At 42.6% G+C, this 12,078-nt stretch overlaps 1 protein-coding gene across 4 annotated transcripts in view; it reads left to right on the top strand.

The window, feature by feature from the left end:
- The window catches only part of bcl2a (BCL2 apoptosis regulator a), a 61,149-nt gene extending 49,464 nt beyond the window's left edge, over positions 1 to 11,685 (top strand). For all 4 annotated transcript variants that reach the window (XM_021562512.3, XM_021562511.3, XM_021562510.3 and 1 more), the window contains one exon: positions 10,563 to 11,685. In XM_021562512.3, coding sequence (XP_021418187.3) covers positions 10,563 to 10,697 — 135 coding nt within the window. In that variant the 3' untranslated portion in view covers positions 10,698 to 11,685. The remainder of the gene's footprint in view (positions 1 to 10,562) is intronic.
- The last annotated feature ends 393 nt before the right edge of the window (positions 11,686 to 12,078 follow it).

The raw sequence follows: 12,078 nt of genomic DNA, 5'->3' as shown, positions 1-12,078 counted from the left end.
GCTACTGTTAAACGCCTGTTAGTTTGCAATCTCGTTATGTAAAAACTGGTGCACTGGCATTTTCCAGTTCTAACGCCAGGTTCGGCAATTTACCTGTCGAACATCAGCACACTTGCGCTCAGATGGGAGGGGTGGAAATATTTGAGGTGTGTCCTTAAAAACATGATCAAAAGTGCTTATTTCAGGAAGAGCTGGTAGGGATATTTAAGACCAACTAAAAGCTGGTTTAAGAGGTAACACGGATGGTTATGTCATGAATGTTGACGGCAGAAAACGCAGCCTATCCAGCCGTGACACACACTGCCCATATGAGCATGGAACAAGATGTGCTTTTGGTGCTATAAACACTATAAACACATAAAACACTCATGCTATGCTTAAACCAAGCATATCCTCCCTTCTTCTCAATGAAGTCTGTTTTCTTTTTGTCCTGACCAATGTAGCTAATCAAGTAGGCTAGTCAAGACTGTCAAAGTGTTTGGCTTGTGAGACTGCTTGGAAATAAATCTTAATCACCAAAGCTTTATTAAAATATCAAGTTTGAGAGGAGCTAAACAGTGAGCTGACATTCCCTTTTTATCTATGTATTGTTGACATTATCTTAGCCATGCTTTGGACGTGCCTAAAACCTCCTCCATGATGTAGGCTAAATGTATTCATTGTTTTTCGTAGAATTTTATTAAAACCAAACTTATTAGAATGATTCACTGTCCAATGCAAATTCTGGAGAAGTGTAAATACGATCTATAAGATTGTTCCAATATGTACACTACCGTTCAAAAGTTTGGGGTCACTTAGAAATGTCCTTGTTTTTGAAAGAAAAGCACATTTTTTTTGTCCATTAAAATAATATAAAATTGATCAGAAATACAGTGTAGACATTGTTAATGTTGTAAATGCAGTTTAGAGTAGGCCTAGCCCCTTTATCAGTGTGAATGCTATGTACATATTTCAACATAGAAGCTATGCAATTACTTACAACAATGTGGGACAACAGGTTCAAGTGAACATATTTAGCAAAGATGGGATAGGTATACATTTTGTTATTTTGTTTCTGTAAGCTGTTTAACATACTATAACAGACTAACATTGGAGTTGATTCCAAGGCAATGCATCAAAGAAAGGAGAGACAGCTGGATTGGCTCTCTTGGAACTTTTGGCAGAATGGTGAATGAAACCAGATCGGTGGACCGCATTGACTCGGACTAGATTGACCCCATCCCACTACTTCCACTTTCTGTCCTGTGCATCGGTTGTTGATAGCTTTGCTCAGCCATGATCAGGATTTACACACTCAAATTACCAATGTGACTCTCAATGGCCCAAAGCAGGCTTTGAGAAGTAACACATGCAACATGTCTGTTTATAGCAGAAACAAACAAGCATACACTATGTGACAGATGGGAAATATATATTTTTAATCTTCATTACAAATTAGATTATTGGTTACTAGGGATGTTTATATTTACATTTTATTCATTTAGCAGACACTCTTATCCAGAGTGACTTACAGGAGCAATTAGGGATAAGTGCCTGCTCAAAGGCACATCGACAGATTTTTCACCTAGTCGACTCAGGGATTCAAACCAGCAACCTTTCAGTTACTGGCCAACGCTCTTAACAGCTAAGCTACCTGCTACTTATGTGTGTGATACCATGCACTGTAAAAGAGACCGCTGTAAGCAGATCTAAGCCCTTGTCCCCAAAACAACAACAAAGAGTACTGTATCTGGAGATGAACCAAAACAGGACCAGCAGAAGGTAGCTTCAAGAGGAAGAGAGGGCAAGGGGATGAAATAAAAACCCATTAAGTAAAGTGGAGATGGGAGGGGACATGCCCCCACCCACCAAGATATAGGGTGTGCCAATCTCATTACCCATAAGGCTTTCCTGAAAAATCAACCCTCCTCTAGGTTCAGTATCTAGTGTTCTGTTTCAACTCTCCCGGCCCTCCTAACCCACAATCCTCTCATATCAGTGTGAGGCTGCCCTCCCCCGGTCAAAGGGTTCAATGCCCCCCCCCCAAAAAATACAAGCCGAGAAGGGGAGACATTTGAGGGAGGGGAGATTGCACTTTGACCCAGTAATCCAATGCATCCTGAAAAGGTTGAATCTCCTGACTCTGGTATAGTGCAATAGACAAAATACAAATCTCTCTCCCTCCGGGCTTTGTACATTTAACAGCATTATTCATGTCTCACTCTTACATATGCCAATAGCATTGTTAGGCCTTAAAGAACAACAGTCAAACTGTGTTTCATCATTAAATTAAGGATATTCTCTGAGGTATAAAGTGTGAGGAAAGAATCATATAACGTCTTGACTAAGCTGCAGCTCTATGTGTGCTACCGCAAGTTAGTTACAGCTCCCTGAGAATGTCTCAGTATCAGTTTTTGTATTAAACACATAATAACATGATACCAAAATAAAACCTATGAAACTGGGTTGACAAGATGTTCATCTTTCCTCTGTGGAAATTTTTAACAAACATCACACAGGGACAACATTGCATCTGCCCCAAACTACTTCATATAGACAAAATAATTTACTGCTTCCTGCGTTGCACTCACCCAGCCGTGGGGTGCATACAGATGGAGGTGCACGTTCAGGCCCTGTGGCTACTACATCAAAGTGAACAAAACCCCCCTCCCCACCCCTACTCTCTCTCTACCACACATGCATGCACACGCACACACACCATGGCCTACACACTGATTGGATAGGACTGGGAGGATGTGTGCTTTTTAATTCCCTAATGCGTTTTTATCTGTGATACTGACCCCCTGAGGGAGGGCAACCTGGGAAGGGCCACAGGGGACCCTGAAGTCAGAGATGGGTCAACCTGTGCACAGCAGGGGGGGGTCCATCTTCACCTCCGTTACATTGCCTTAATGACTGAATCTTGTTTATCTCAAAGAGAAAAAACAGCTTTTAAGACCTCATTAGTCCACGGGGCTCCATGAAAGTGCGCTGTAAGGAGAGGAACTGTTGCTAGGGTAACAGCTAAAAGGAAAGTTCCTTGAAATGAACAAATTTAATTTCAATGTCGTGGTCAGAGGCAATAAGGGCATAGTTTGTGTGCTTGTGTCGCATGTTAATTTCCCCAGGTAGTCACACTATTTTGTTTTATTATTTGGCATCAATGTATCTGTGACAAGCTATACAAAAGGTACTATGCATATATCCCATGTTGACGTAGTTATTTCTGTATTTGACGTGTACTGTATGAATCATTCTAAAACGTTGAACCATTCTCACGCAGTGGTCCTTTTAAGTAGAGGAAAGCACTAATTGTACGTCTCTCTGGATAAGAGCATCTGCTAAATGACTAAAATGTCAAATGTAATTGTTGTTTGTATATCCCAGCATGCATCTGTTCTAATGAGAACACTCCTCTTCTTAGGCAGCTCAGTACAGTGTGAACGGTGCTCTGTTCCCTTTCCCATGGTGCCTTTATATCTATGACCAGCTAATTCATTTGCTCAGCTGAAAACATGGCGGGGGTAAAAACAGACCCAGAGGCATCCTTCCACGTGATTGAATGGAGACATTGTACGATATTCCTCCTGTTCAGCTCAGGGGTTGTGTGAAACTTGAGGTCTTTTTGGCTGTATGATAAAGTTGTCGGATGTTACACGTTAGCTCTGCTTAGTGGCTGTGGGAGAGGATGTCATAATGTGCATGGCTCGTAGGAGGCCTGTGGGCCAAACACACATCATGGGATAGGCAGCAAGTAGATCAGCGAATTGTCACACGCTTGAACTCAGGAGTGTGTGAGTGTGCATCTGAGCTCATCATGGGACAACTCACACACTTCTAAACTCAGACACACATAATACAGCCACATCTGAGTACAGTATACACACACACACAGCACACACACATACATGCATACACACACAGCACACACACATGCATACACACACAGCACACACACATACATACACACACAGCACACACTCATACATACACACACAGCACACACACATACATACACACACAGCACACACACATACATACACACACAGCACACACACACCCACACAGCACACACACATACATACGCACACACATACATACACACACACACATACACACACACACAGCACACACACATACATACACACACACACACAGCACACACACATACATACACACGCACGCACGCACGCACGCACGCACGCACGCACGCACGCACACACATACATACACACACACAGTGCACACACACATACATACACACACAGCACACACACATACATACACACACAAACATTGTTAAATCTTATCACATCACTCTGTCAAGTTGTCTTTTCCAGGGCTGCCTACATTTGACATGTGATGTGACAAAGCCAGAGACATGGAGGCTATAACATGAACTATATTTCCTTGAACTTACAACAACAAATCAAATGGCCCAGCTATTGAAGTCGATAACAGGTCCACTGTCATCTGACAGAGTGGGTGGACCTGGATTGGAAGCCTCCCCATTTTCTGAGAGTTTTGCTTCCTTTCTCCTCTATTGCGATATCCCTCTGGCAAACTCTTTTTAGAATGTCTGCCAGGAATGAGGCCCTCACACTAAAATCTGTGTGTCTGCCGAGGCAGGGGGAGGGTTCAGCACAAATGAGAGACAGGGACGTGTTGTTGCCAACGTGTGACAGGTGCCTGAGCAGGGCAAAGCCCTCAACGTTCCTGTTCTCATTCTCAACTCCCTGTTTAGCCTGACAAGAGTCCAAGAGGAGCCCTTTTCTCACGAGGAGAGTCCTTTGTTGGAGCTTTGAGAACTAATCTCTTCTTGTTTTCTCAGTCATTCCACCTTAAGAAGACCACCATACCTCGAATTGACCCACCTACATCATTTGATCAAAGCGATTGAATATCTGAGAGAGAGAGAGAGAGAGAGAGAGAGAGAGAGAGAGACAGAGAGACAGAGACAGACAGAGAGAGACAGAGAGAGAGAGAGACAGAGAGAGAGAGACACACAGAGAGAGAGAGAGAGGGAGAGAGACAGAGAGAGAGAGAGACACACACAGAGAGAGAGAGACAGAGACAGCAACACAGAGAGAGCGAGAGAGACAGCAACACAGAGAGAGTGAGAAAGAAAAACCGAGAGTGAGAAAGTGAGACACATAGTGAGACAGAGAGAGAGAGTGAGACAGAGAGAGAGTGAGAAAGTGAGACACATAGTGAGACAGAGAGAGAGAGTGAGACAGAGAGAGAGTGAGAAAGAGAGAGACTGGAATATGAGCGAGAGAGATGGGAATATGAATGGGAATGAGATTGGAATGAGATAGAGAGAGATAGGAATGTGAGAGAGAGAGAGATGGGAATGAGATGTGAATGTGAATGTGAGAGAGAGAGAGGGAGATATGGGAATGAGAATGTAGAAGGACGAGACTGAGGGAGAAAGGAATGAGAGAGATGGAAATTAGAAAGAGAAAGAAAAAGAGAGTTTGATTGTCTCTCCACGATAAGCCATTTTATCATGCTGACCCTCCAATGAACCGAGAGAGGAAACTCCCCAGACGAAGAATTCCCCCATTATCCAGTCTATGTCCTAATCAGCATATCATGCAAATTCGTCTAAATCCCATCCATTTGTCTAATCCCCTGGATTAAACGACCTAATCAAGCCCTTATTAACCCATGTGTGGGTACAGTGAGTCAGAGACTGTCACATTTGGCAGGCTATGTTACAGTACCTGGGCTTTGATCCAAGGCATTAGGGAAAACTCTGGGAAAGGGCTTGGTTGACTTCTTGGGCTGCATACAAAGCAACGTCTGTATAACAAAGAATTACATATGTTTATCTAGCAGTTATTGGATGTGGAATTCTGAAGATTCACAACTTAGTCTAACCCTTTGTAAAGAATCTCAGTAAATATTAGTACAAAGGCAAGTGAATAAGCATATTTTTTTATTCACCTAGGGAAGATCTCAAATGAATACTCCTCGCGTCTTCTTTCGTCATCTCCTTCTCAAAACCCATTGGATGAAAAAGTCAGAAGTCCCTCCCCTCTGACCTTCTCCTCCAATTGGTTTTGAGAAGTAGATGAGGAGAGAGGATGCGAGGAGTATGCAATTGAGATATTCCCCTAGACACTGTTAGCATTAGCAGTATGTAATCCAAAACAACCCACTCAACGTCGACTAGACGTTGAATTGACGTATGTGCCCAGTGGGAAGTAGGCTAGTATATCCTGGTGACCATGACAGCACTGGTAAAACCTGCTGGGTTCTGGCTCGGTTACCTCAGTTAGCTAGCTCAGCTCCTCCAGCAGGTCAGAGTTGTGTTCAGAATCCATTAGCGCTGGCTTTGGGCAAACCTAGCTGGTCGGTTTAAACACACGCTGGAAGCTCACCTAATGACATGTTTGCCGAGGTGGGGGGAAAAAGCAAACAGAGATGGCAACATGTTGGAAATCCAAGGGCCCTGTCTGTTACCAACCCTCTGGCTAGTGAACAGGACCATAGAGCAACCTGAAGAGAGAGAGATATTAGGACAGCACCATAGAGCAACCTGAAGAGAGAGAGATATTAGGAGGACAGCACCATAGAGCAACCTGAAGAGAGAGAGATATTAGGACAGCACCATAGAGCAACCTGAAGAGAGAGAGATATTAGGAGGACAGCACCATAGAACAACCTGAAGAGAGAGAGAGATATTACGACAGCACCATGGAACAACCTGAGGAGAGAGATATATCAGGACAGCACCATAGAGCAACCTGAAGAGAGAGAGATATATTACGACAGCACCATAGAACAACCTGAGGAGAGAGATATATCAGGACAGCACCATAGAACAACCTGAGGAGAGAGATATATCAGGACAGCACCATAGAGCAACCTGAAGAGAGAGAGAGATATTAGGGGGGCAGCACCATAGAATAACCTGAGGAGAGAGATATATCAGGACAGCACCATAGAGCAACCTGGAGAGAGAAACAGAAGAAAGAAGGGGGGGGGGGGGGGACAAGAGAGAGTGTGTGTGTGTGTGTGGGGGGGGGGGGGTGTATCAGGTGATCAACAAAGCAGCTGTTGTTGCAGGTGTAAACACCTTGCACACCTTGCTTGTGTGTCATAATGAAATACACACCGCAGGTCCACTTCATCTGGCCAGAGTGGGAACCAACGAGACCAGAGAATGGAATAAACCGTGACATCAAACCAGCGTTGTCCATGTTATGGACAGCTCTCTATCACGGTACTACTGTGTAGCCCCATACTGTAGAAGTATGACCGTGACAGCAGAGAGCCAGTGTGACATTTATGGTTTACAGTACATGCACGAGGTTGTTCTGTTGACACTGGATATGCATGATGAACTGTACTTTCCTGGACACCTGTTCCCCTCCTGGAACCGATGAATGGAATTACCCGTGATATGACTTGTATTAATATGCTAATGAGGTATGTATGCTAATGATGCAGTTCCTATGGTGATGCTGATGTGTCCAGACTGAGCCAATCGAGGAATTTCCCACGATGTCATCAATCTATTTTTTGTTTAATGTGTGTTCTCGTCAAGGTAAACTTTGAAAGATGCTCCCCTCGATTTCCTACTTTTATTACAGTAAGCACCTTGGTGGAGATTGGAAGTGTAAACAATGGCTATGTACGTCATATTGCTGGAAGAGATGGTATTTTGTACATAATATGATGCGGTGCTCCTCATGCTCCAAGACACAGGATATTGACCTGTGGCTGTCAGAGAAATGGTCAAAGACGTGCACTCTTCTCATTGACATATAGTTTAAAATTAGGGAAAGTACGTGTGTATGGGAAATTGGGAAGATGACATACTGGAAGGCTACTTTTATATCCTATCCATTCTGACTAGAGGATTATCCTAGGTTATGAAGACAGACTTTTGTGTGAGCTACACTAATGAGTCTATGGTGCTGAATATTGCATCGGCACTCTGATTTGAGCTCAGAAGAAACGTGAACTCTAGCCAGAGTACTCAGCAGCACATTTCCTCATTCTCTCCCCTTCTACTCTGAGTCATTTTGATGTGCAGCGGTTGTGGGTTAACCTCCTACCAGCACCAGAAGCATGCCGTTACCACTCCTTCTCTTTCCACCCTTTCCTCTCGGTCTCTCCTCTTCACTTCTCGTCATCTGCTCTAGCTGGTTTTGATGTGCAGCAGTTGTGGGTTAATCTCCTCCCAGGCAGCACATTGGGGAAGCTTCCTTCCTGCAAGCTGTTCAGGGCTAAGAAGCTAACAAAACGGGTCTGCCCTGCAGATATTCTCTCCACTGACAAGATGCTGGAACCAGTGGGAAGGGCAATCATACAATCCAAACAATTGCGCACGAGCCGGCCCCTCACTGGGCTAGAACACTGGGGCCTGAACGCAGCCTACGGGCTTGAGCTGTAGATGAGAGTCTGTGCCAAATGTAATGTGGTACAAGCACGCTGCAATAAAAGCACGGCTTTACTTATTAAGCAGTCTACTCCACTGTGTATGGGGTCTGGGAAGGGGAGGAGAAAACGGAGGCACACTAGTATTCAGTTTACCAACCAACCACACACACACACACACACACACACTGGGATCTAGGGTTCTGGAGCTTAAAGCTACAATATGTAGCTTCGCTATACTCGCATTAAAACCTGCTAACCATGTGTATATGACCAATAGAATTTTATTTGTATCTTTTTGTGCGACCATACCAAATTCACATAGAAATGTGAGTTATAGATCTTTCTTTCTCCTTGAAAGCAAGTCAAAGAAGCGGTAGATCTATGTGCGCCATTTCTATGCTTCCCGTTCTTCAGTTTAGTTTTAGCGTCTTCTACTTTCAGTTTTGTGCCCCAGCTTTCAACAGCTGAAAATATCATATTTTTGTTTGTGGAAAATATATTTCACAGTGGTTTAGATTGTTTAATTATTTTCTACACAATGACTGCTTGTTTTGTCATATAACCTGAAATTAGGGGAACTATTTAAATTTCAGCAACCAAAGGCCATAGAAAAGACATACACACACACTTAGATTTCACAAGGTCTGGGAATACAGTGTTACATATCCAGCTCTTAGTACACAACCTGGGTCGCATACACACAGGAATACAGTGTTACATATCCAGCTCTTAGTACACAACCTGGGTCGCATACACACAGGAATACAGTGTTACAGTGCTAAACAACCTTAAAATATGTAAAACACTGGAGGCAGTCTAGCACTGGAGGCAGTCTAGCACTGGAGGCAGTCTAGCACTGGAGGCAGTCTAGCACTGGAGGCAGTATTGTATGCTCTAAATTTGTAAAGATTTAATCAGAAGACGCTGTACTGTGTATTGTTATAGTGTACTGTACTGTGTGTTGTTATATTGTACTGTACTGTGCATTGTAATATTGTACTGTACTGTGTATTGTTATATTGTACTGTACTGTGTGTTGTTACATTGTACTGTACTGTGTGTTGTTATATTGTACTGTACTGTGCATTGTAATATTATACTGTACTGTGTATTGTTATATTGTACTGTACTGTGTGTTGTTACATTGTACTGTACTGTGTGTTGTTATATTGTACTGTACTGTGCATTGTAATATTATACTGTACTGTGTATTGTTATATTGTACTGTACTGTGTGTTGTTATAGTGTACTGTACTGTGTGTTGTTATATTGTACTGTACTGTGCATTGTAATATTGTACTGTACTGTGTATTGTTATATTGTACTGTACTGTGTGTTGTTATATTGTACTGTACTGTGTATTGTTATATTGTACTGTACTGTGTGTTGTTATATTGTACTGTACTGTGTATTGTTATATTGTACTGTAATGTGTGTTGTTATATTGTATTGTACTGTGTGTTGTTATATTGTACTGTGTATTGTTATATTGTACTGTAATGTGTGTTGTTATATTGCATCAGATATGCATTCATAATTTTTCCATCCAGTTTTTAAAAAGCAACAAATTACCAGGAACAGCTATTCATTAGGGTTATCCCCTTGTTTGTCATATTAGTATTACACTCTATTACATTCCACTGAACATGTTGGGGGAAGAACCTGAACGTTTCCTTGTAACCGGACCAGTGGACAGATTTGGGGAAGAACCTGAACATTTCCTCTTGTTTCAAAACCAGATAATATGCACAGATACATTTGTTTGTGGTTTGTAGTTGTGTGGGATCGGATGTTTTGGTCTTACTTACTGTATGCCTGGTATGCAAAGAAGCTGTGTGTGTGTGTGTCTGTGTGTGTGGGGGGGACGACAGGCTAAGGAGCTTTCTTGCAGAGATGCTGGCTGTGAGACATGGTCATCTATTCCTCTGTCTTTTGTCCCTGTGTGTACCACAGACAGAGGAGGCTCAGGGATAGAGCTACAGAGATATGGGCCCCATGTAGCCATGGTCATTGAGACATTTTACTGATGCATAGTGTCTATATAGATCTATGAAAAGATTACATTGAGGGCTTGATGGGGCACGAACTGATATTATAACAAACTAATTTACAAGGCGAGTGAATGTTCAGTAATTAGAATAAAAAACAGTTGTAGTGATGATACTAACCTCTCTCTCTCTCTTTCTCAGGACGCCTTTGTGGAGATCTATGGGCAGCAGAGGATCTCTGCCTTCCACTCCTGGCCCTACCTAAAGACAGTGTTCGGCCTGGCCGCCCTGGGTGCAGCCGGAGTCACCATTGGAGCCTTGTTCATCCAGAAGTGATATAAAATACCCCAGAGGACCCTTCCCCTCCCTCTCGCCTCTCCTACCAGGTTCTTACCCAGTAGCCCAAAAAAGAAAGGCAAACAGCACTTTTTTCCCTTGAAAAACTGGCGACCTATAACTTTGCTGTGCACGGACTACAATATTTCGTCTCTCGTTCCTCGCTTTTTCTTTTCTCTTTGAAAGCACCTCACAGCTCAGCACTGCCCATCCCGGGCCTGTAGCCCGGTTCAATCCCAGAGCTGCCGGATCTTCAAAGGAGACCGCACCGCTCTGTTGCTTGGTTGCTTATTTGATATTCCATGACCCGTCCTCTTGCGTATTGAAAAGATGAAAAAGAAAAATAAGTATACAAATCAATCACACGGAATGCAACATGTTTTTTCTGACAAATGCAGCCTTGTATATTCATACAGACTTACAGATGGATTCACCCATGCGTACTGTATACTAGACAGCTACCAACAGGGAATATCATTGGAAAGATTGCATACACACTTGATCATTTTATACTAATGCATAAACACATACCAACGGGTAGATACTGAATGTTGCAGGCAAACATATTCACACAAACTCATGTGTGTGCTCTAACAATTAAACAAATGACTTTTATGATGTATGGTTAATGAACATAAGAAAAGTGATTGTTTATTCATAAACCGAAAAACAAGATTTTCTTTCTTTTTAATAACTATTTTCAGCATGATTCTGTGGTGTATGTAGCATGTAACATTGACAGAAAAGTAAAACATTTTTAAAAAACATCCCAAGTGTACTGTACATACAGCTTCCATCGCCAGCATGAGTGGTGAAAGTGGTCGTTTTTGCCTGAGTGACCATTTATGCATGATGACTTTTGATGACAGGAATTATTGGTTTGTTTTTCTAGTTTGGGTGGTGAAGGCTCACTGTGCACAAACCCCCAAGGGAACTTCAATCAAATCCAATAGATGTGAGAATTTCCTATTAAAGTTCTTGTCTCTGATTCGTCCCCCATGTTTCTTTGTTTGTGGAACACAAGAGCGTGACCTAAATGTTGAGAAGGAATATTCTCCGGAGTTTCTCTCGCTTGTTGTATATTCTAAGGATCGAAAGCCATTTTCAAGCACACCTGAATGTATTATAGCCAGTCCCAATGTGCCACCTACCCAATCCCTTTGGCCCAAACCCTTTGATGGGATAATAAATCGAAGATAGTAAAACGAGGATAATAAAACGAGGATAGTAAAACGAGGATAGTAAAACAAGGACAATTTGTCAGTCCCCACATGGAAAAAGGCTGTTTTAAGCTTAGGGCTTAGGTTGAGGGTTTTGGTTGCAATTAGGGTTAGAATTAGGGTTTGGGTTAAGTTAGGGTTACATGCTGACTACACCGGCC

This window comes from Oncorhynchus mykiss, chromosome 15 (genome assembly GCF_057628025.1).
Source record: "Oncorhynchus mykiss isolate SJ-2025 chromosome 15, ASM5762802v1, whole genome shotgun sequence".
Lineage (NCBI taxonomy): Eukaryota > Metazoa > Chordata > Actinopteri > Salmoniformes > Salmonidae > Oncorhynchus > Oncorhynchus mykiss.
This window is presented reverse-complemented; position numbering and strand designations above follow the sequence as displayed.